This window comes from Labeo rohita, chromosome 4, assembly GCF_022985175.1.
Source record: "Labeo rohita strain BAU-BD-2019 chromosome 4, IGBB_LRoh.1.0, whole genome shotgun sequence".
Lineage (NCBI taxonomy): Eukaryota > Metazoa > Chordata > Actinopteri > Cypriniformes > Cyprinidae > Labeo > Labeo rohita.
Window position 1 is genome coordinate 43,058,492 of NC_066872.1, and position 25,755 is coordinate 43,084,246.

Below are 25,755 nucleotides of genomic sequence, written 5' to 3' on the forward strand. Positions count from 1 at the left end.
GCAAAAGAATTAGGAATTAAGGTGAAGAATTAGGTGTGACAACATCAGGAACCGTTTCCAGTTCTCCAGCGCCACCATTTTCCAGAACTGCAACCTACCTGGAGTCTTCAGAAGTACAATGTGTCAGGTTCTCAGAGACTTTGCTTGGTAAAAAATCCTAAAAAATGCCCCTGACTTAATAAGAATAACAAGCTGACGTCTTGTGAAATACATGAAGACAGTTTTTTTATATGCTTTAGAGACAGATAAGTTGAGAGTGACTCTTGAAGGACAAGCATCACATCCTCTTGTACCTCTGATTCAAGAATTTATCTTCTAAAATCTGGCAGTAAGTTTTGGGAGTTCATTTTAGTCCATCTCTGCAAGTCAGACTTTTCAGGATAAGAGACTAAACATGAACTCCCAAAACTTACTGCCAGATTTTGGAAGATAAATTCTTGAATCAGAGGCACAAGAGGATGTGATGCTTGTCCTTCAAGAGTCACTCTCAACTTATCTGTCTCTAAAGCATATAAAAAAACTGTCTTCATGTATTTCACAACACGTCAGCTTGTTATTCTTATTAAGTAAGGGGCATTTTTTAGGATTTTTTACCAAGCAAAGTCTCTGAGAACCTGACACATTGCACTTCTGAAGACTCCAGGTAGGTTGCAGTTCTGGAAAATGGTGGCGCTGGAGACTAAACGGTTCCTGATGGTGTCACACCTAATTCTTCACCTTAATTCCTAATTCTTTTGCAGTTAACATGCATCTTTTCTTCTCCACCTGTTTTTTCTGACCATGCAGACTCAACAAGCATTTCACTGTCCAATGGTCAAGCCTTAACTTTGCAAATTCTTGTAATGCATTAGTATTGCATTCTTCTCATGGGCATTTAATAATTTGGACTTTTCAGTCTGGGTTAAATATCTTTTTTGGCTCATTTTAGCTGTAAACGAAAACATGCCTAATAATCCTGCACACCTGAATATAAGGAGTTTTTCACTTCCAGCCTTCACGGACAATTATACATCACATATAAATGATTAAATACAAAATTAACAGTAGTTACTAAGACTGATGTGGTTTGGAATTGGTAAAATGTGTTTGGAAAAAAAATATGACCAGAATATCAACATGCCTAATAATTCTGCACACAGTATATAACAAAGAGTGAAAAATTTAAGGGGGTCTGAATACTTTCCGTACCCACTGTGTATATATATATATATATATACATATATATATATATATATATATATATAATGCAAATGCTGCATGTATATACAGTTGCAGTTTATTTATTGCACATATGAAAACACCCATTCAACAATTAGGTTTATAAAAATGTCACAGACACACAAGTGTTTATTTAAAATATTTGTTTTTAATTTGAGGCTTTGAGGTACATAGAGTTCCTGAAAATCAGTACAGTCTTATATAGAATAAGTGCATCCAAACCAAAAACAAAAAATAAATAAGTGCATCTGTACCAGTGGCTTTAGTTACAGTAAATGTAAGAAATATGAATTAGATATTAATATCATAATACTGTGATCAGTTTTATATACTGGAGTGACCTGCCAAACCTGAATTTATTGAAAAGTGTATTATTTTATAAATAGTTCAATATATTAAATATTCAGTGATGTTTATGTGCTCTGCATTGACTTTCAATCAAATTTCCAATGTTTTACACACATTACAGTGATGATAATCCTGAGTGTAGACAAAGGCGATATGCTAAACAGAGTAAAATCACGCAGTCTCTGTTTAACACACAGTAAGACACAATACAAGACTTCAGACAAGAATTCAATCCTAAAGTGCAGCATGTTCATTCAAAGGCATATGTCCACGTCTGTCTGCAGGAATAAGAAATTAAAATCCAAAAGAGCGAGATCTCAGGGTTTCTGCAGAACGAGACTGAGGAGCTGGGAAAGAAGGCGCTGGGCAGGTTGACTGATGGGGTACTGATGAGGCAGTTTGTCCTCCAGCCCTGACATTTTCACATAATACCTAAAAGAAGCAGAGGATATTATAATAGAAAAGCATGATAGCTCTATCTCAGCTTTAAAAATATCTGAAGCTCATTAAGAACCTGAACTCCTCCTTGAATCCCGTTCGGATGTATTTGCTCAAAGAGGTGCTGTGCTGCAGACAGGCTAACAAAACACGGCATCGCTGGTACAGGAGAACTGCCTGAGACGGGCTGAGTGGATACTGAGGACCTGAGAGAACCAGAACCACCTGCTGGGCCTGATAGCCGACGAACGGGAGCTGTGAAAGAGCAAACAGATTCGTTTTAATATGGAAGGCAAACATATGGCATGCAAATATGCATGAAAATGAAATGGTTGTATACTTACTAAAAATAGATGTGGTTTAAGCAACCGAAACACCCAGCTGATAGTGAGGAAATGTCCCAGAGCAGGTGTGCGACTAGCCTTAGAACCACAAATGAGAAGAGTAAAGTTGATCAGTGTTATATATGCATATACATGAAATATATATGTGTGTATGATAATGCTTCTCACCTCCTGACAGAGCACAACCACCTCAAACAGCAGCGCTGATGCCGCATCCAGATAGTCCGCCTGCAGACGCTGCAGCTGTGACACACAAAAACACTTCATTATCATAAATTAAACCTAATTATCATAAAGTAATTGATCACAAACAAGATATGAATGGAGGATCAAAAAGAAGAAAGAACTTATTTTATCTTTTCTTTACACCTAGGAAGCGAGGGTGAATATATGATAACAAAACTATCTTTTATACCTTATTAATTGAAGATTTGGAGGCGTTAGGAGCGTCTGGCAGCCGGAGATCCGGATCACACACTAAAGCCAGCAGCATATTCTCTGTAAGAGCTCCCCTGCATTAAACATTAGACATTTCTTATTGAAATAAGGTGTAATGAGCGCACTAGTATTATTGGAGGAAGAATCACTTACTGTTTGGCTGTCAGCATGCTGAGCCTCGCCGGTTCGATCTCTGTTTCTCTGAACATCAGGCTTAATATCTGAACCACCAGAGTGCAAAGCCTGCAGGATGGAGAGAGATCGTCTTTGTCTTAATGTCCTATATTACAGAAAACTACAGAAATGCTCATGAAAATGTGATTGGCGATGGGTTGTAAGTAGTAAAATGTCAACCTGAGAACATTATGAAGTTGTAGATTTTATAAACACGCACAGTTCAGGTTTTTATGAGAATGAAATGTCAGTTTTTCTTGTCCTGATTATAATGTCTCGTGATTATTTTCTTGTCCTGATTATAACATTAATTAAAGTTTACAAAAATGTTTCTTACAATGTTTTGCTAACTTTATTTTCAACCAAAATCTAACGTTATTTGAATGTTTATTTGTAAAATTCTAAAAATGTTAGAATGTCCAGTTTTCTTGTTGTGATTACAACATGACATAAAGTAAACTAAAACATTTCTCAAACATTCTATTTAATTTTATTTTTACCCAAAAATAATGTTATTTGAATGTCTATGTTTAATATTCTACAAATGTTAATGTCTGTTTTTTTTGTTTCTTGTTTCTTGTGATTATAATTATGAAAGGTTACAAAAAGATTCTTACAAAATTCTAATAACTTTTTTCACCCAAAATCTAACATAATTTGAGTTTTTTTTAACATTCTAAGAATGTTAAAATGTCCAGTTTTCTTGATTAGAATGTTTTTAATTGAATGTACCTTTTTTCTAAAATATTCTAAGAACATTAAAACTTCCAGTTATCAATGTGATTGGATCGTTATTTAAAGGTGACTGAAACGTCTCTTCAATGTTCAAATAATGTTATATTTTGATTAAAAAAATTAGTAGAACATTTATTTGTAAACATTTAAGAACATTAGAATGTTCTTAGAACGTCTTCTTTTTGTGATTAGAATGTTACATAAACATTTCTACTAATTTTTTGACCCAAAATCAAAAAATATTTGAACCATTTAAAAAAAAAAAAAAATTCTAAGAATGTTAGAATGTTAGAAAACATTCTGAGATCAACATTTTCATAATGTCCTTATGATGTTATTGGAATCTGATGATTATTCAAATATTTTTGTAACATTTAACATTTGTAACGTTCTAATCATGACAAGAATACTGGAGATTTCAAAGTTCTTAGAATATTAAAAGTAAACATTTCACTCAATTTTAGTTTGACCCAAAAATATTTGAACGTTTAAGAAACATTTTAGTCATCTTTAAATAATGATTTAATCATGATGAGAACCGACTTTTTAATGTCCTTATAACTATATATTATAATCATATTTTGGGTTTATATTTAATATTTAAACTGTATGTTTTGTTATTATCATATTATATTATATTAAAAATAAGTATTAAAATTTATATATTGGGTAAATAAAATTTAGTACAATGTTTACTTTAAATATTTTAAGAACTTTAAAATCTCCAGATTAGAATGTTACAAACGTTAAATGTTTCAGAAATCAGAATCATAATCAATCATAATCAAATTCAAATAACATCATAGGAATGTTCCGAAAATGTTGATCTCAGAATCTTTTCTCTCAACGTTGCAGTTATAAGAGCATTCCATAAACATTACGTTAAGAACCTTTTGTTCTAACATTTTTATTACTCTTAAAAACATTAGTGAAAGTTGTGAGAACGATTAAGTTAGTTAAGTTATATGTGCATGAGCTGCATGTCAGATTTTCTCATGACGAGGCTTACAGAAGTCTGTCTGCTGTGTGAACTCCTTCCTGGCTGCCCTGAGAACTTTCAGCCAGCGTTTTCACCAGGAAAGGACAGAGGTCTGGTGACTGAAGAGCAAAAAAGAAGGATTTCGTGAGAGAAATTAAATTTCTGGATGAACAATGCATGCATTTGGCAGCCTTATCTTACCCTCCAGAAGAGTTTTTTGATGGTGGGGTTGCGGCACGTGGCCGTGTGCAGCTCCTGCAGGAGCAAATACAGACTCTCCAGGCTGATGTTCTCCTGCAGTAGCTCTCCGCTCAACTGACTGAACAAGTGACACGTCCGTTCCCAGCTGGAAACACATTAGAAGACGCTTTCATTTGACACCACCCACACAGATAAACGCAAGCTGTTCGGTCAGAAAGACGCAGTACCTGATTTGGTGATATTTCTGTTTCTGAGGAGAAGTGGATGAAATGCCACATCTCTTCCTGTACACTGGGTCCAGCATCAAAGTTGATCGCTACAAGAAAACAGCATTTCAGTTTTGCAATGTTTTGCAACCATTGCAATGCCTTGCAAAAACGGTACAACACAAAAATGTGTATTACTTACAATATGCAACAAATGCAATTACTCTCTGTGTAAAATGGTCAACCTACAGAAGTATAAGCTGACTCCACAAACACTTACTATGATGTAGCTGCTCCAGGAGCTCTGCAGGTGAAGGTATATTCGTGATGATGGAGAAACAGCATAAAGGTGTAACTCTTCCTCCTTCTCCTCTTCCTCTTTCTCCTCCTCCTGCTTCTCTGTTGTTGTTCTCTTCGTCAGTGTTGTCGGGACTGAAGCTCTATGACTCTGGTTATTGGTGATGTCGGGCAGAGGAGGTGTACTGGAGCTGGAGGAGTGAGTGGGAGACGTGTTAAACACAGCCAGACGCGAAACATCCGGGTTCGGGCAGGAAGCTGAACGCCTCTTCGGAATAACGCTGCCTCCTTCTTCCTCCAGACTGCCATCGCTGTAACAGACAAAGACATAGTTTTTTAGGGTATGTCAAACATGTGGGGTGATTAACATCTTAAAGGCACAGTTCACTCAAAAATGTATTTTCTGTCATCATTTAACCACCTTCACATTGTTCCAAATCTGTATGAGTTTCTTTCTTCTTCTTCAAAAGAAGATATTTTGAAAAATGTTAGTGAGAAAACTGTTCAAAACTGTCATTGACTTCCATAGTACAGAAAAAAAATACTATGGAAGTCAATAGGGACCAGAAACTGTTCGCTTACGCACATTCTTCAAAATATCTTCTTTTATGTTCAGCAGAAGAAGGAAACTCATACAGGTTTGGTAAATAAATTATGACAAAATTATCATTATTTATTATTGGGTGAACTATTCCTTTAATATGGTATTACAGGCATAGTAAATTAAAAAGTTTAAAAAAAAATTATATATATATAATTTTTATTTTTTTACTTTTTTATTTACTATGCCTTTAATATATATATATTTAAATAACTAAATTATGATTATGATTATTATTGTGTTTTATTTTATATTATTAATAATATTTTATTTTATTTTAGAGTAAAAAGTAAGTTTGTCTTTAAATATGAATATTACAATTTTATGATATTATTATAATACTATCAATCATTAACAATAACAATCATAATTAATAATATTAATATTTTAAAAATGTTATCACATGGCAAGCAGGGTCATTACAGTTCATTAAAATCATTAAGAAAAATGTTACTTGGAATATAATAAATGTTAATTGAAATACAATACTTACAAACTTTATTTTATTTCAAGTAGCTGCAAAGAAAACATTCCTCATTTTAATTTGTTGCAATTTTATATTTTAATTTTGTATTAAAATATAACTAAAACTAAAATAAAAAATTCATAAAAATTACATAGACATATAAAATAAATTGCAAAAATGACAAAACAAGCAAAATTATGAAAACTCTCACCAAAATTAAAATGAAAATAAAAAGTATACGAATAAAAACGATTTTAAAAATATTAATAAAAACTACAATATAGTACATATAAACAAAATAATGTAAAATACAAAATAATAATGTAATAAAATAAAATAATATAATAAAATAAAATAAAGTTGAGGTTTAAATTTTGAGTTTGAGTTTTGAGTAACTTTCCAGATTAAGATTTCTTAAGGTTTCAATACTTCATACAACAAAATTACTAGAACTTCAACTAAAATTAAAATGAAAATGGAATTTATAAAAACAGAAATGAACTCAAACGATATCAAACGATAAACAAAATTTCATTTAATTTAATTAGAAAATAAAATGTGTTTGGTCTCACATGTTCAAGGTCTCAATCTCTCAAGATTTCAAAGTATTGTAGAAAATTATTTTTCTTGTCATGATCAAAGAAAAATACTTCAAGGGTTATCTAATAAACTGATCTAAGATAGATCTATTTATAATGCAAAGGTCTCTTCAAAGAGCTCCTCTGAGCTGTATAATTAAACAGTGCCTTTGATAAAGCATAAAAGCGACTTCTAGTTGCAACACTGCAATCTAGTTGCACTGACAGAACGTTTCCATGAGGAGGCGCTGATGAGCGACATGTTCACAGATGCCAGACAAGATCGCTCATCATCATCATTCTCGCATTTCAATCTCCTCTAACAGCATGCAGGATAAAGACAAAACTTTCCACACATCTCAGCCTTCTCACAATTTCCACAGTGGAAAATGCCCACAAAATTTTTTGGCTGCACTGACCTACTTTTCCATTTCATACAGATTTTTGAAAAACGCTTAAAGACTGTTACTGTACAACCGCATGCCACCGATTCAATAAAGCCTTCAACTGATAGTTAAACTGTGGAAAAGCTGGTTTTAAATAACGTTTAAAGCACTTCCCATGTGGTTTACTCCTCAACGGCGAGCGCTCACAAATATGTGCTAAACGTGAACTAATGGTCTCCCTCGGGTCGGGCTCGACTCGCTGCTCCTCTATAAACATCACAGCGCGTTCACACTGGTCTCAGAACAGTCTCAGAGAGGTCTGGCTGGCATCTCCCGCACAAACACGCGTCGTTAGGAACGTCAGGCTGCCGTGTTTTGCTGAGACAAACAGGGTGTTTTAATTGGACATTTATTGCTCGGCGGTTTCCGTCTCATCTTGTGCCCTGGCAACAGCGTGAATGACGCCAGTCCTGCTCCGCTCAACGCCGTAAAGTCATGGACTGTCAACAGTGTAAAATGCATGACAGCACATCGTGTGCAGCAGCTGATGTTAGTTTTGGAAATCCACTGGTCACATTTTCCAGCTTTAGCTATGAATATCGCGTTGTTAGTGTTTACTAAAGCTATCACTAATAAAATAATGATTAACAGTTGAAATAAAATCAAATTTAAAAATTAGATGAAGGTAAACTAAATGGAAATCAGAAGTAACCATAATACATTACAGAAATAAGTTAAGTGAAAACAAAAATGGAAATAAAACTAAGACTGAAATAAAAATAAATGGAAACTATTTAAAAGTTTAAAAAAATTAATAAAACTCAAAAGTGTACCAAAATGACCAAAAAAAGTATAAAAACTACATAAAAGACACACACAACAAAATTACTAAAACTTAAAATTAAAACGGAATGTATAAACAGAAACTAATTTGAACTATTAATATATATATATATATATATAATACAATTATGAAATAAAATGAAATAAAATGTGTTTGGTCTCACATGTTCAAGGTCTCAAAAGGTCCTTAAGGTTTCAAAAATATAAAATTAAATTAAATTAAATTAAAAAAAAAAATTAAATGTGTTTGGTCTCATGTTGGGTTATTATCAAACAAAAATCTTGATTAAAAGTGTTATGAAATTACTAAAAAAAACCTCTAAAAGTAGGTATATAAAAATATAAATAAATGTATTATATATAATTTATAAAAATAAAAATATAATAATATTTAATATATAATCAGTTTTATTTTAGTATTATTAAGATACTATTATAGTTTTTATTAATATTTTGAAATCGCTTTTTATTTTTACATTTAATTTTGGATAAAGTTTTAGTAATTTTGCGTTATGTGTTTTTGTTGTTTGTATTAGTTTTTTATTAGTGTTTTTTTACAATTTAATTTTTTATAGTGATTTTTTATTTTATTTTATTTTATTTTATTTTATTTTATAAATTGACAAAGGTTTTTATGGATTTAGTTTAAATTTACTGCAATAAGCCTAAAATAAATGTATTATATATAATTTATAAAAATAAAAATATAATAATATTTAATATATAATCAGTGTTATTTTAGTAGTATTGAGATACTATTATAGTTTTTATTAATATTTTGAATTTGCTTTTTATTTTTACATTTAATTTTGGATAAAGTTTTAGTAATTTTGCGTTATGTGTTTTTGTTGTTTGTATTAGTTTTTTATTAGTGTTTTTTTACAATTTAATTTTTTATAGTGATTTTTTATTTATTTTATTTTATTTTATTTTATAAATTGACAAAGGTTTTTATGGATTTAGTTTAAATTTACTGCAATAAGCCTAAAAGGCCTAATACTAAAATGGTAAAAATTTAATTGTTTGATGTGAAAATCATCATGCAGCCACAACACTTAATATATAGCTGTTGGTTTCCAGTTGACAAGATGCCTCCTTCTTTTATCTGCATTCATTAAACATGCATATGTAATACGACCTCTCTCCGCTCCTCATTTCCTCTTCAGACGCTCACACTGAATGTTATAGAGTGCAACAAGTTATTGGAAATAGGTTTTTAATCAAATAAACTATATAATATATATATAAAACATAAAAGTCACTAAAAAGTCAACTTTTCATCCATTAAGTTAATGTTTTCTTTTGCAAAACACGTTTTTTGTGATGTCGACGCATGTTAAACAATTCATCCTGATGACCTCTGAACCTTTAAATCAATATATCACCTACAGTGTCACTGATATCTTATAACACAGAGCTGAACTTAATCAATTTAGTTTCTAAGCAATGAAGCACAACAAACGCATGTCCCGTGAGATACAGAGCAATGGGATTCAGAATATCTCTGCATTTATTATCGCACAGGTTTGTTTAATATGATTGCTATAGCTGGAGTTGCTAAGCAAATGCCTGTTGGTTGTGAGCATTGTAGAGTCGGAGGCAGTAAAAGCTGCGAGGTGGAGATAAAGCGCTGTGAATGGCTCATTGTGGCGGTCACGGCGCTTGTGTTGGGTGAACGTGAGGCTGTTAAAAACTGAGAGGGTTTTACCTCATTGATGTGGGAGAGATTCTCCAGCTCGAGGACTCAGATGACAGGAGAACGGGACTCACACCTGCAGGATCATAAAACACAATTTCGAAGTCGAGGTTTATCTGAGATGACAATTTGAAATCTTCGTGAAGTTTAGATTTACATTCATGCATTTGGTGGACGACACTTTTATCCAAAGCAACTTTCATTGCATTCAAGTTACACATTTATGCTTTATCCGTTCTTGCTTTTTTGTGGGAATCGAACCCATGACCTTGGTGTTTCTCTACTATTTGAGCTACAAGAAAACATTCATTATGATGTTTCAATCTAGCCTGAATTTTAAAACATCAATGTGACATTATTTTTGTGTCTATAACTGCGATTTATACAGACAATTACTTGATTCTATCTTTTTGCTGGTGGCGTAACTGTCCTGAGATGGTAAAAAAATGAAATAATCATAATAAAATAAATAACGTGGTTGGTATAAACTATTTTACTATTATTTAATATACTTAGGCAGTTAAATTACTTTGTGTTGTGAAGTGTTTTTTTTTTATATACAAATATTAGTGCTGTCAAATGATTAATCTTGATTAATCACATCCAAAATAAAAGTTTTTATTTACACAATATATGAGTGTGTACTGTGTATATATGTTATGTATACATAAATAAACACACATGCATGTATATATTTATAACAAATATGTTAAATTCATGTATCAAATATATTTATATATAATATAAATTAAATAAATATAAATATATACATGTAGATACATGTCATTATTTTCAAAATACATACCGTATGTGTGTGTATTTATATATACATAATAAATATACACACTACACACATATATTATGTAAACAAAAACTTGTATTATTTTTATATGATTTTATAGGATTAACTGCATCCAAAAACCTTTATTTTGGATGCAATTAAGCATTTGACAGCACTAATAAATATATATTAGTTTCCCCATATTTTATTATATATATATATATATATATATATAAAATATAATTTAATATTTTTTAAATATTATGACACATTTTTGAATGTCAAACGTCATAATTACAAATAAAAATATTAAAATAAAAATAAATAAATTACCATTTTAAAAACCTTGTACATGGCCATAATAAATAACTTGTAGTAAATATTGTCCCATATTTTAGTAATATTTAATAATGTAATATTTTTTAATATTATGATTATATTTTGAATGCAAAATGTTAGAATTCTATAAAAGTTGTAAAAATTAATTTTACCTTGAAAAATGTATGTACATATTTTCATTATTTTTAGTAACTAATTTACCATTGTTTTGGTTGGTTAAAGTTTAATAATATGTTTCATTTATATCAATGTCATTGAGCTGTTACAGTAACAAAGTGAATCCTTTTCATTTACAGATGAACTGAGTGCTGAGTGTCTTTGTGCATCCGGTTTATTCAGATAACCTGCTTCAGCTGTTTCTTCTGCACTGGCTAAGCAGCTTTTCTGCACTGCCATACGGTAAATCTCAATGCAAAAGCGTCTCTTAACAGTTAAGATGAACACAAAACTCACAGCTGACACATGCATGCATGTCAGTGTGGGTTAGACGGGTGTCAGTGCTGCTGCTTCATCCAGACAGTTGAAAGAGCTCACGGATTAACACACATACCTGCCGTGCAGATTACAGCTTTACATCACACTGTCTAGGAAAAATGGACTCAATCCTGGGCCTCTAATAATAGTCAGCAGTTATGCAGCCATGCTTTGCATCTCCTGCTTGTGAACAGTTAATTAATCCCTGATTAATTATTAATTCTTGATTGAATTAAATGGTTGTTTTTACCCTCCAGAGAATGACGGGCACTCGAGTTGCGTCCTTGCAATGGAAATGATGGCTTATTCTGACCGGATCCTTTGGGTATTATGCTCTTTTTCCCAGGATTCTTTGAGGTATGAACAACACGGATGTGCAGTGAGCGCTCACGATCCTGTCCGCTGAGGAAATCAGGCAAATCATTGATCTGTAAGGAGAGACAGAGATTTGTACGCATGCAGCCTAACATTGACCTTGTTACATCAGTGTAAGCCGCTTAAAGTGGGAATGAATGACTGTTTAATAACATCTAATCATCTGCAATCAATTAGAATGTACGTTTATATATGAATTATGCAATGCATGTTGTATTTTTGAAGAAAATGCATTTGCATCTATGTTAGGTTGGATTGTCTTTGTAATTCTGACATTTCTATGCTTTCAGCCGTCAGTCTTTTCCAGTCTTTCAGCGCTGAAATGTTCCATGACTCATGCTTTGAGCTGTACGCACATGAGCTTACCAAACCTTCTTTAAGCAGTTTAACATGACAGGATAAGTAAACGTCCTCACTATAATTAGCATTGTCTTAGAAGACAGTCGTGCTTTATTTGACATTTAGAACACACTGACTCAGCGGCAAGTGATGTATGACTTTAAAATGAACCGTAAATAGGTAAATAAATAACTAATATAATTTAACAAATAAATGACATGTAATTATGCATTTTTCAGGTTTTTCAGAAACTCTGTTCAGAAGAGTTTGGCCAAGTTAAACTATGGCAGTTAATTTTGCAATAAAGAATTTACACTACCAGTCAAAAGTATTTAGTAAGATTTTTAATGTTTTTTAAAGAAGCCTGCATTTATTTGATCCAAAGTACAGCAGTAAAAATGTAAAATATTTTTACTATTTTAAATAACTGTTTTCTATTTGAATATATTTTAAAATGTAATTTATTCCTGTGATTTCAAAGCCGAATTTTCAGCATTATTATTCCAGTCTTCAGTCACATGATGATTCAGAAATCATTCTAATGTTGATTTGCTGTTCAAGAAACATTTTTTATTACTATTATTAATATTTAAAACAGTTGAGTACATTCTTTGATGAATAGAAAGATCCAAAGATCTGCATTTTTCTGAAATAAAACTTTTGTAACATTACACACTATACCATTTAAAAGTCAGTATATATATATATATATATTTTTTTTTTTTTTTTTTTTTTTTTTTTGGAAAGAAATTAATACTTTTATTTACCAAGGATGATTTAAATTGTTATTGACTGGTAGTGTATACGCAATCAAAAAAAGTTTCTATTGATGTGTACTGTATATTGCATTGCATTGCACTTTTATTTTACTACTGTGTTGTAATGAACCGTATTGTTTTAGTAGGAAACGTTCTCATACCTGGTTAATATTCTGGCAACATTTTCTCAACGTTAATAGAACGTTTGTTCAGATACCTAGTCTTTAATAACATTCTTAGAATGTTTGCACAAGAACATTGATACATTGTTAATGGAATGTTTCTCTGAAAGATTCTGGTTGGACGTTCTAACGTTTTAAAAGTTACAAGTTTCAGACAACATTCCTATAATGTTTTCAAAATGATAAAATGGAATGTTCACTTAAAGTTTTCTCTAACGTTCACACATCCAAGAAAGAACGCTTTTTAAACAGGACACTTTCAAAAATAGCCTTTTCACAACAACGGGAACGTTAGAAAAACGTTGTTGTTCTTTTTTTTTTTTTTTTTTTTTTTTTAGCTCGGTTAATCATGCAAAAATATTCAATTGCACTGCATGTGGGAATGAAGTATGAATAAATAACATTCGTATTAGTGTGTATATGCTGCTTTCTCACCAGCTCGATGCTCTTGATGTGTCTGAAGCTGAGCGCTTCTCGCAGCGCCCGCGGGTGATACTCGCTCAAATAGACGCGCTCATCGCTCAAGATCACATGCATGAAAACCTTCTTCACCGAGCCCGAAACCACCACACACGGCTCGTAGACCCGGATCCGCTCGTACACATCCCGACTGGTGTTCCTTTTGAGAAAAGAGTCCAGTTTGCTGTTGTTCTTGCGGAGCAGCAGCCCGTCCGCGCTAGTTCTGGCCATGGGAATGTCACCTTTAACACCACACACACCCTACGTCCCATATCCACCGCTCGCTGTCATATTAAATATCATGCAGGAGTCATGTCTATATTCACTGATTCTCTGCTGCGTCCGCTGTAAGGTGTATCCTCGCTCTCAATGCCCGTTTAACTCATGTCAATGGGAGCGGAGCGCCGCTCTCATTGCGCATGCGCAGCCGCCCTTATAAATAGTGCAGCATGGCTTGGCTCTTTGTTATAAGGAGTGTACAGCCTGCAACAATAACAAAAGACAGGCTAAACGTAAAAAAGAATATAAAACGTTATAGCTGATGAAACTGATAAAATAAGTCATAGCTGAGATGTAATATAACGTAAAAGTCGTATGGAGTAGCCCATACATCATGCAACAATAACAAAAGATATGGCAAATGAATATAAAACGTTATAACTGATGAAATAAACATAATGAGTTATAGCCGACATGTAATATAGCGAGAAAGTCGTATATAGCGGATATTTTAGTCTTATTTATTTTTATTTTTATTATTATTATTATTTTGTGGAGTGCCCTACCACTTTCATTTCACTGCTAAACTTATTTGTGTTCGGTGGAAAATCCCTTTATCATTTTCCTTTTATAGCCCTATTGTATAATAATGTTTATTATTTTATTTTAATTTGAGCAGAAAAGATTGCGGTTTAATGTAAGAGATATGTGATATGTTTCTTAGCTGAAGTGCATGCTGAATGATCACGGAACAATCGCGCCATCTTGTGGACGTAAAGACAATTCAGTTTTATTTAAGCAGACGCTTCTGTTTGCCATTGATGTGGAGTGCTAGTTAACCTGGGAACAATTAACTAAACTGTTAGCCATTATGCCTCTCATCATTACAGCATTTTTATGCATAATTTATTGTGTAAAAACGCCACTCATATGTTGTCTATAACAACAGTCTTTTTTTAACAGAGTGACTATTTATTAGGTTCTGTAAATACAAAAAATAATCTGCCGTTCAGAGCAACAAAATTAATCTGTCAAGCACGAAATTTACTTTTATTCATCCATCATCTTAAATGATTTGTTCATCCTCCATTTTCCAGCATTTCACAGCATTGTTTTCTATTGACCCTTTTTTTTCCGTATAAGTGGGCGTGGCCATTTGTAAATTTTATGGGTCTGGCTTCCGGTCTCATCCACGTTCAGCTATTTCAGCTGTAAAACTGCTAGTTTTGCTGCTTAATATTGCAAATTGGCATGTCTTACCATATTATTTTAACGTATTACCTTAATTATGAGCACACTGGTTTGTAGTGCAAACAGTTTTACCGTTTGCACGTTTTTTTAGTCTTCTTATTTCCCTATAGAGTGTTTTCATGATGCATCATCAATCGGCCATATTGGCGGTACTGAACGTAAACAATGCCACTGAACCAAACAGAACTCGCAAATTTTGTTGATTATTGCTGAAAATGGTCAATTAGGGTCATGTTTTGTTCTGTATTAATCAGTTGGACCGGGAAAAACATTTGGAGTACTATAGACTGCCAAAAGTTATAACAAATCAAGGAAAATAGTGCAAAAAACTGTCAGAGGAACAAAAGGCATTTGTGGTTGGCCAAACTGAACCAGGATTTCCAGGGCAAGAATCATTCGTGTTTGTCTTATCATTTCCCATCAGGTAGGTGAAATATTAGTCTAATATCTTAATTAAAACTGCTCATACTTATCTTTACCACCTATGAACTTTAGTTTGTCAAAATATTGTGCCCTTTTCTGTTTACTAAGTCTTTCTCTTTATGATTTAGCAGCTTCCACACATTTTTTCTGTGGTTTATACAGCATAAATGAGCAGAATTAGCAATATATATATATATATATATATATATATATATATATATATATATATATGAAGAGTTCAGATGCAAAACCAGCTAAAAGCCATCTCGGTCAAAAATGAGATAATGATACTGAGTGAATGCTCTCGACACATATTATACGTCCATCAGACACTTTTTCTTCAAATTCGTTAAAATACCAGCCTCAGCGCAATCAGAAGTACCAGTACTTACATAGAAACCTATACAAATGAGCCTGATAAAAATGCATTTTTTAAAGAAAGATGTCAGATGGATTTAGCTGGTTTTGCATCTGAACTCTTCATATATATATTATGATGTATAGTGGGCAATAAAAAATACAAGAAATGTGTACAATGATTTTAATCTTTTTATTTGTTATAAACAAAATCAAGTTTTAAGTACCATAGGTTTTTGAGATCCCAATGTACGTCCGTAATGTGGACATCAGTGTAATTCTCCTACACTTCCATAATACAAAAAACATAGAAATATTAAATTGATGCTCTAATGTGACCTGACACAGTTGCATTTTTCATTTTTTTTATAAGTGCAAGTAGTCACCTTTCCCACGAACATATAAAGTACTAACTGACAAAAAATAAACCCTGGAGCGGATCACAGTACCAGTATGGAGTCCTCACCTCTCCTAATATAACTTTACTCTCCGAGAAACTACTCAGCCCGCCTCCTTAGAGTCATTCAGAAAACTTCTCATATATGCAACATACTAAATTGAACTACATTTGGACTCAAACCTGCTCCAGTATCTAGATCTAGCGGTGTGTGGTGATCTAGTTGGCTCTAGCTTGAGTCCATCATTTCTCTTGGTTTTCTGAACCCCTGGAGCCGTTTGCACGTAGAGGCTGTAATCCGTCGCTATGGCGACAGTTGTAAAAGTTCTGAATAAAACTGTGTTTCTATGGCCACAGACGCTGTGGAGTGGCGCTGGGGTACAGCGGCAGAGCGGGCTGCTCGATGGGGCTTTCTGTGGGCGAAGGGGTGGAGAGGTGGAGGTAGACGGGCGCGCTGGGTGCAGTCGGCACTGTGGGTGTGGGAACCCTCTGCAGGACCACATGTGGGTACATCTGACTTTCCGTACGGTAAAGACCAGGAAGAGGAGCTTTTAGGAGGTTTTCCTGACTCCTGCAAAACAAACAAACCATGCAACCAAGAAATGCATGTTTTTATTGAGCAAGAGTATATTAAATTGATCAAAAGTGACAGTGAAAACATTCATAATGTTACAAAAGATTTCAAATAAACGCTGTTCTTTTGAACAATCAGCATAAAATCAACACTTATGTTTTCTATCAAAATGACAGATTTAAGTGTGTGTGTGAGTGTATGTGTGCAAGAATGCGCAGTTTCTCACCTCTGATACCCGCGGTTATCGTAACCAGCCAGTCCGCCCATATAGACCGGGCTCTCAGGGGTCAGATGGGGGTCAAGGTGCTGGGAAAGGTTGTAAATTTTAGGTGGAGGAAAAGCTTCCCAGTCTCCTTCATCTCTCTCCAGCCAACACTCGCTTCTCCAGGAGGATTTGCGCTTGTCTCTCATTCTGGAAAGTCAAAGAAATCATTAGCATCCTCTTTGCCTATTTTAAGCTCCCCTGTGTCTTTCTCCCCAGATGTGCGTACCTGCCCCGTCCGTCTGTCCGTTCAGTCCTCTCTTTGCTCATGCGCTCCTGCAGGCAGCAGATGATGAAGGACACGGACATGGCGAGGATGACGATGCTGCTCACTACCGATGCCAGCACGGCCACTCTCAGCCCGCGGTCCTCCGGTCTGGGAATGGCTACCGTGTTTACACAATAGTCCACATTGAAAATCTGGGCTTTAATTAGTAGGAGTGCATTTTTATCTCTTAAAACAGAAATGATGGCAGTGAACACAGACCCTCGCAGTCGGGCGGGTAGTTGCTCCACTGAGCGGTGTCGCTACGCAAGACACAGGTGATCTTCTCGCTGCCCACCAGCTGGTATCCCTCGAGGCACCAGAATGCCAACACCGTGCCCACGGACATCCCAGTGCCCTTCTCTACATAGAAAGAACCTCGCCGAGGGGGAAGCAGTGACGTACAGCTCAGGCCTGCAAACACAAACCACAGATGGTTAGAAATCTATTTTAAATGTGCTAAGACTGCAGTATAAACTTCAGTCAAACAGAGAATAAAATAGAATAGAATAGAATGCAACTTGTTGCAATCAATTTTTCCATGGTTGGACTAAATTAAACAGAACATAACATAACATAACAGAATAGAATAGAATAGAATAGAACAGTATAGAATAGAACTTGTTGCTATTACTTATTCATGATTGAATTAAATGAGACATAATAAAATAGAGTAGAATAGAATGCAACTTCATAGAATGAAATTTGTTGCGGTCACTTTTCATCATTGGACTAAGTAAATAGAATAGAATAGAACAGAATGCATCTTGTTATCACTTTTTCATGATTGGATTTGAATAGAATAGAATAGAATAGAATAGAATAGAATAGAATAGAATGCAACTTGTTGCCATCAATTTTTCATGACCGGGTTAAATCAAACATACTAGAATAGAATAGAATAGAATAGAATGCAACTTAGCACTTTTTCATAGAATGAAATTTGTTGCTATCACTTTTTCATGATTGGGCTAACTTAAATAGAATAGAATAGAATGGAATAGAATAGAACAGAATGCATCTTGTTATCACGTTTTCATGATTGGATTTGAATAGAATAGAATAGAATGCAACTTGTTGCCATCACTTTTTCATGACCGGGTTAAATCAAATACACTAGAATAGAACAGAATAAAATGCAACTTATCACTTTTTCATAGAATGAAATTGGTTGTTGTCACTTTTTTGTGATTGGGCTAAAGTAAATAGAATAGAATAGAATAGAATAGAATAGAATAGAATAGAATAGAATAGAATGCAACTTGTTGCCATCACTTTTTCATGACCGGGTTAAATCAAACACACTAGAATAGATAGAATAGAATAGAATAGAATAGAATAGAATGCAACTTATCACTTTTTCATAGAATGAAATTTGTTGTTGTCACTTTCTCATGATTGGGCTAAAGTAAATAGAATAGAATAAAATAGAATGCATCTTGTTGCTATCACTTTTTCATGATTGGGCTAAATTAAACACATTGGAATAGAATAGAATAGAATGAAACATCAATTTTTCATAGAATAAAATTTGTTGCTGTCACTTTTTAATCATTGACAAAAGTAAATAGAATAAAATAGAATGCATCTTGATGTTTTCATGATCGGATTAAATAGAATAGAATAGAATAGAATAGAATAGAATAGGACTTGCTATCACTTTTTCATGACTGGGCCAAATCACACACACCATATTTGAATAGAATAGAATAGAATAGACTAGAATAGAATGCAACTTGTTGCTATCACTTTTTTCATGACTGGGCCAAATCACACACACCATATTTGAATAGAATAGAATAGAATAGAATAGAATAGAATAGAATGCAACTTGTTGCTATCACTTTTTCATGTATGGGCAAAATCAAATACAGAGTAATAGAATAGAATGGAATAAGTATAAATAATAAATGCCAGTAATCATAATATCAGCACTTACGTTTTCCATCAAAATGGCAGCTTTGAGTGTGTCTGTGATTGTATGTGTAATGACTGCGGCATGAGCATTCGGATCCATGTGCAAAGAACTTTATTTCAGTGGTCAACAGGCAGGGTCGAAATCACAGGCAGACAGGTACAATGGAGGCAAGGCAGAATCGTGGTCGAGATACAAGAGCAATTGGTCAAGGCAGGCAGAAAACAATCACAGAGTCGAGGAACAAAGAAATGCTTGGTAGATTGCCGGTGCAAGTCAATACTTCACGTCTGAACAGATGAAAATGAACCAGTTAAATAGTATGTGAGAGAGGGTGTGGTGATGGGCAGCAGCTGAAGGTGATAATTACAGAATGAGAACAGGTGTGGGTGTGCAGTGTATGATGGGAAATGAAGTCCATGATGAAATGAGTCCCAGGGAAGGTGAAGTGAAGCGAGTACACTCTAGAGGCGCTAGAGGGCACTCATGACATAGCCCCCCCTCTAGGCAGTGGCTTCCAGACGCTCAAACACTAGAAAGTCTAGGAGGGTGGTGGATCAGGGGCGGAACAATAACTAGAGCAGGGGACGGGATGGGGGGTAGAGTTCTTGACAATGTCACCTTCCAGATGGATCGAATGACTGAAACGCCCCCCAAAACGCAACGGGAGACAAAAAAAAAAACGCCTTCCAAGGCGGCTTAGGCGATGGAGTCGCCCTCCAGGGCAGGACAGGAAACAGAGTCACCCTCCAAGGTGGTTTAGGTGACAGGAACGCCCTCCAGAGTGGAGCAGACACTAGAGACGCCCTCCAAGGCGAAGCAGGCGACAGGATCGCCCTCCAGTGCGGCTTGGGTGACAGGGAAGTCAACCAGTGCGGAGCAGGACGGACTGAAACAAAGAGCTTAGAGAGGTTAGTTTTGGCCTCTATGGCCCAGACAGTACCTGCTCGGGGTTCCTTGATGGAACGGGGTGGAACAGGCGGGTTAGGAACTCCACGGGGAGAGGCCGGCTGTGGGTCAGCCGGTAGGGATTCCCTCCAGGGTAAGACTGGAGACGATGACACTCCCCAGGACGGAGCAAGTGGCAGCGGCCACCCCGGAGATGGTTCAGGTGAGGTAGGACGCTCTTGTCCCGAGGGCTCTGGTCGTGGCTTCGACACATAATTCTGGGGCGGCACTCCTGGCCATAACTCGGGAACAGGACTGGACCACGGCACTCCTGGCCGCAACTCGGGATCGGGACTGGACAACGGCTCTCCTGGCCGTGACTCGAAAACTGGACCGGACAACGGCTCTCCTAGCCATGATTCGGAGCTTGGACCGGACAACAGTTCTCCTGACCGAGATTCGGGGCTTTGACCCGACAATGGCTCTCCTGGCCGTAACTCGAAAACCTTTGTGTCTGGAACCAGGCAAGGTAAGGGTTCAATGACTTGAACTAACGGACCTAGAGGTCGTGCAGCCACCAGAGGAACCTCCAGAGAGTCTACGACCCAATTCGACATCTCTTGAGGTGGTGCAGCCACTGGCGGAACCTCCATGGTCAGGGTTGAAAGGACCGAGGGTATTCGTGCCTGATCGAGAGGTTGTGCAGCCACCAGCGGAACCTCTGGAGAATCTGCGGCCCTAACCCACATCTCCGGAGGTTGTGCAGCCACTGGTGGCACCACCAGAGAGACTTCAGCTTTAGCCGTTACCCCTGGTGGTTGTGTAACCACCAGCGGGACCTCCTGAGGTTCAACGGCCTTCTGGTGCACTGGTTCAGGGATGACAGACATCTTGAGTGCTGACTTTGACTGAGGTATGGTGGCCATCTTGTGAGCTGACTCGGGCTGAGATATGGCGACCATCCTGTGAGCTGACTCGGGCTGAGGTATGGCGACCATCTTGTGAGCTGACTCGGGCTGACATATGGCGACCATCCTGTGAGCTGACTCGAGCTGAGGGAAGGCGGCCATCTGGTGAGCTAACGTGGGCTGAGGTATGGCGGCCATCTTGTCTGCCGACTCTAGTTGAAGTCTGACGACCATCTCGTGCAACTGCTCAAGTGTGGCAGCCATCTTGTGCAGTGGCTCAGGTGTGGCAGCCATCTTGTGCAGTGGTTCAGGTGTGGCAGCCATCTTATGCAGTGGCTCAAGTGTGGCAGCCATATTATGCAGTGGTGGTGGTTGTGGTTCTGGTTGAGGTTCTGGGGTAATAATCTTTGGGTGGTGGTCTCTCTGCCCATCGTTCCCATAGGGGATCTCCTCCTCCACTTCTCCTACAGTGAATGTGGATCCACAGTGCAAGAGAACAAAGTCAATCAATTCGGCCAGAGACCACTCTGGATCGTCCCAGGGCAGGTTGAGACTGATCTCAGAATCTAAACCACTCAGAAAACAATCCTTGAGTAGATCATTATCCCCTAGAACCATATGGCTGTAGCCCAGAAACTCCTCCACGTAGCTGTCGATGTCTCTTCCTCGTTGGAAGATGGCACAGAGTCTAGACAATGGATCCTGGTAGTCACCATGCCGTGGAAACTTGAATAGTTCTGCTGGATCCTGGGTGGTGAAGTATTCTGTAATGACTGCGGCATGAGCATTCGGATCCATGTGCAAAGAACTTTATTTCAGTGGTCAACAGGCAGGGTCGAAATCACAGGCAGACAGGTACAATGGAGGCAAGGCAGAATCGTGGTCGAGATACAAGAGCAATTGGTCAAGGCAGGCAGAAAACAATCACAGAGTCGAGGAACAAAGAAATGCTTGGTAGATTGCCGGTGCAAGTCAATACTTCACGTCTGAACAGATGAAAATGAACCAGTTAAATAGTATGTGAGAGAGGGTGTGGTGATGGGCAGCAGCTGAAGGTGATAATTACAGAATGAGAACAGGTGTGGGTGTGCAGTGTATGATGGGAAATGAAGTCCATGATGAAATGAGTCCCAGGGAAGGTGAAGTGAAGCGAGTACACTCTAGAGGCGCTAGAGGGCACTCATGACAGTATGTGTGCAAGAAAGTTTTCCTGAGACTTAGTTAACAGTACTTAGTTATCCTCAAGGGTTAAGATGAAAGCATTTTCCATCAGTACCCAAAGAGTGTTTTCTCCCTCGCTCTATCCCATAATCCACCTCTCCTCCAGTCTCTCTACATTCCCACAGAGGATTCCGCGTCTTCTGTATTCTCCTACCGAGTTTTCATCACTGCACTGTCCATCTCCACTGTCAATATACAGTCAAATGGAGCTCATATTGACTGTGCTGGAGTCAGTGTGATTAAGCTGGCAGGGTCACTGGATGGTGTTTATTGTTCACACCAGTTCCAGTCCTGCGCTGCTCTCATTAAGCCCGGCTTAACTGGCATGGCAATGCCGCTAGCATTAAGCAATCCGACTCCATGGCAAAATAAATAAATAACTCAACTGTCAGTTTCTTTTTCTCCCCTCTGTCCCTTCTCACATACTCCCCAAGGGTCACAGCAGAGAGCTTCTCTTAGAATAGAACACGATTAAATAAAGCATAGGGCCGTGCATTAAAAATTGATTACCCACAAGTCCCTGCAGCTGAGGAGGCCGGGATGATGCAGCCTGACCACACACTCCTGAAGATGCACAGCCATAAAGCCACAGGCGTTCTCCAGTGGGACAGTTTGAGTGGATCAGTTTGTCAATGCATGATCATGTAACTTCAGCAAGGAACAGTGTGGTATAACTTTGCATCTTTAACGTGTAATTGTAACTCTTCGGCTGACCTCATGAGCTATTCCTGTGTACTCTGGCTTTCTCTCTTTAACACTATCAGTTCAGTAATCCATTTAAAAAAGTGACGTATTTGTGTTGCAGGTAAATGAGTGACTTGGAGTGAATAGAGGAACTTTACAGGGGTCCACAATATGTATTTCTATATATTGCATTTATAAGGAAATGCATTATGCCACTTAGTATTATTGAGAAACAGTTATAGTTTTCAGCAGTGTTTTGAATTTCATTTTTATATTTTCTGTCTTCATTTTCATTTTAGTTAAGGTTTTAGTGATTTTGCTGTTTTCATTATTATTATTTTTTATTTCAGTTTTAGTTTTAATTACTTTAACTAAACCAATGTTTCAATATTAGCTGAAACAAAATTAAGATTTTTGTTTTAGTTCAGTTAAAATGTGTTTTATTATTTAAATCATTTATTTATTTTTTAATGTGAGAATGGGCACACTGTGACATTAGATCACAATTAAGCACATTTTCTCAAGCAATCTTCATTACTGTAATGCAATAATGTTACTATAGTGCATTACAATACATAAAAATGATTGTGATACTATTTTATAAAAACATGATTTACTGCATACAATTTAAGGTATTGCAAGAAACATGCATAAAATCACAAATTAAAAAATATAGAATTATTTTTACTTTACAGAAATTAGACTTTTTTTTTTTTTCATTATATCAAATAGAATTCTGGGGCTAAATGTGCTAAATTGTCATAGAAATACTGGCACAGTGCAAACATCTTAATGTTCTTGAACAACCAAACCAAATATATCTCTTTTTCTTTATGCAAAACATAACTTCTTACTATCTTCTTTGATTTTAGGATGAAATCTGACTCATGCATGTTCTTATCCAGGACAGATCCGCTTCAGATTCCTTCAGGTTTGCAGTGCACTGAAAGCTGAAAGCAGGGCATATTCTGTCATGGCCACGGTGGCGATAAACCCCCCTCCTTTTCAGTTTCAAAGCTGGCAACCCTGTAACGGAACTGACAAACTGCCAACTATCCCACTGCCCGCCATTGCCACGTGGCAAAAAGCATCCTTTGTTTCACCTGTGCAATAAACCTCAAGGTAACTGACACCTGTGGATGGTTTCTTTTCCTTCACAGATACATTATATACTGCAAACAAACTCATATATTAGCTTGATAATGTTAGAGATCCACAAATCTGTCATGCATATTGACTTCGGGTCAGTAGAAATCAATAAACTATTTGCAAAGTGCACTCAAAGTATGCAAAGGCTGGCATATATTATATGTTCTCCAGTCATAATAAAACGTGAGTTATATGCAGTTCAGGCTGATCTGATTTTATCTGAGCTGTTGTGAAAGCTCTGTTTGTATGTAAACCCGTAAGAAGCTTTTGCATTTTAAAACCAACACGTGAAATTTCACAATAAGTGCATGTGTTTTTATATAGCCTACCTATTTGTGTTTGCACACAGTAAATGTTGCACTGTGAGTATGCTTTTTATGAAAAAGTTATGAACTTTTTAAGTGCATTTGCTCATTTTTGCACAGCACTATATGATGCTATGCAGTTATTATATTATTATAACAGACATATTGTTGTTTTACACACCTGTGTAGTTGTTTGTAGGGGCCTCAGTGCTGTTTATCAGTGTCTCGGTGGCAGTGGTGCGATGAAATATGGGACTGACCGAAGACCCTTCATCTGGCGTAAAAGTCCGAGCCGAGTTCCACGTCATAGACCACAGCAGGAAGCCCCAGGTGAGGCAACTCTCCTTCAAAGCCATCGAAGACCGAGGTTAAAAATCACACAGAAAGTGTGAATGTCAGTCGCTCATGTCCGCTGGTCCTTGGCGACTCCAGAGACTCTCCTGCGCTTCAGCAGCCAAACGCAGGCTGCTCGCTCAGGGACAGAGAGAGAGAGAGGGACAGAGAGAGAGAGAGGGAGGGAGGGAGTTACACTGACTCTCATGCAGCGCTGCTGTGTGTTTGTCCTCCGTAAGCCGCTTGTCATTGCGCTCTCGCTGCTGCAGCTCCACTGCTGATTATGAGCCGCTTGCGTAATGCAACACACGGCAGAGCTGCAGTGCTTTATGTGCGAGTACATCCTCATGTACATGTGCTTTGCACTGCTTCCTCTCTCTCTCACTGTCACTCTCTCGCTCCCACGTGATTACAAGACTGTGGCTTTAAAGTGGCGGCATATTTATGCGTTTTCGTCTTTTTCTAATACATACTCTACCAGTCAAAAGTTTTTGGACAGCATGATTTGTAATGTCTTTTAAAAGACGTATTTTCTGCTCACCAAGCCTGGGTTTGATTTGATCGAAATTACAGCTAAACAGTAAAATTCTAAAATATTTTTACTATTTAAAGTAACTGTTATTCTATTTGAATATATTTTAAAATGTAATTTATTTCTGTGATCAACACCGAATTTTCAGCATCATTACTCCAGTCTTCAGTGTCACATGATCCTTCAGAAATCATTCTAATATGCTGATTTGCTGCTCAAGAAACATTTTTAATATTATTATCAATATTTAAACCAGTTGAGTATATTTTTTTCAGGATTCTTTGATGAATAGAAAGATCTGAAGATCAGCATTTATCTGAGATATAAAGCTTTTGTAACAGTATACGCTATGACATTTAAAAGCTTGGAGTCAGTATGTTTATTTTTATTCTTTTATTCTTTTATTTAGCAAGGATG

The 25,755-nt window shown here is 36.3% G+C and overlaps 2 protein-coding genes across 2 annotated transcripts; both read right to left on the bottom strand.

The window, feature by feature from the left end:
* Positions 1-1,346: 1,346 nt before the first annotated feature.
* On the bottom strand, positions 1,347-14,016 carry c4h12orf56 (chromosome 4 C12orf56 homolog). Its single transcript, XM_051107108.1, has 13 exons — positions 13,632-14,016; positions 11,793-11,970; positions 9,961-10,024; positions 5,362-5,689; positions 5,103-5,191; positions 4,876-5,020; positions 4,705-4,793; positions 2,940-3,029; positions 2,764-2,860; positions 2,517-2,591; positions 2,349-2,426; positions 2,081-2,259; positions 1,347-1,998 (listed from the first exon to the last, which is right to left on the bottom strand). Exons 1-13 carry the CDS (start codon positions 13,884-13,886, stop codon positions 1,884-1,886), a joined length of 1,782 nt encoding a protein of 593 aa, XP_050963065.1. The 5' UTR covers positions 13,887-14,016; the 3' UTR covers positions 1,347-1,883.
* Positions 14,017-16,079: 2,063 nt separating this feature from the next.
* zgc:162331 (uncharacterized protein LOC793007 homolog) lies at positions 16,080-25,142 on the bottom strand. The gene is made up of 5 exons (XM_051106948.1): positions 24,655-25,142; positions 17,626-17,817; positions 17,368-17,524; positions 17,103-17,288; positions 16,080-16,873 (listed from the first exon to the last, which is right to left on the bottom strand). Exons 1-5 carry the CDS (start codon positions 24,827-24,829, stop codon positions 16,648-16,650), a joined length of 936 nt encoding a protein of 311 aa, XP_050962905.1. The 5' UTR covers positions 24,830-25,142; the 3' UTR covers positions 16,080-16,647.
* Positions 25,143-25,755: the final 613 nt, after the last annotated feature.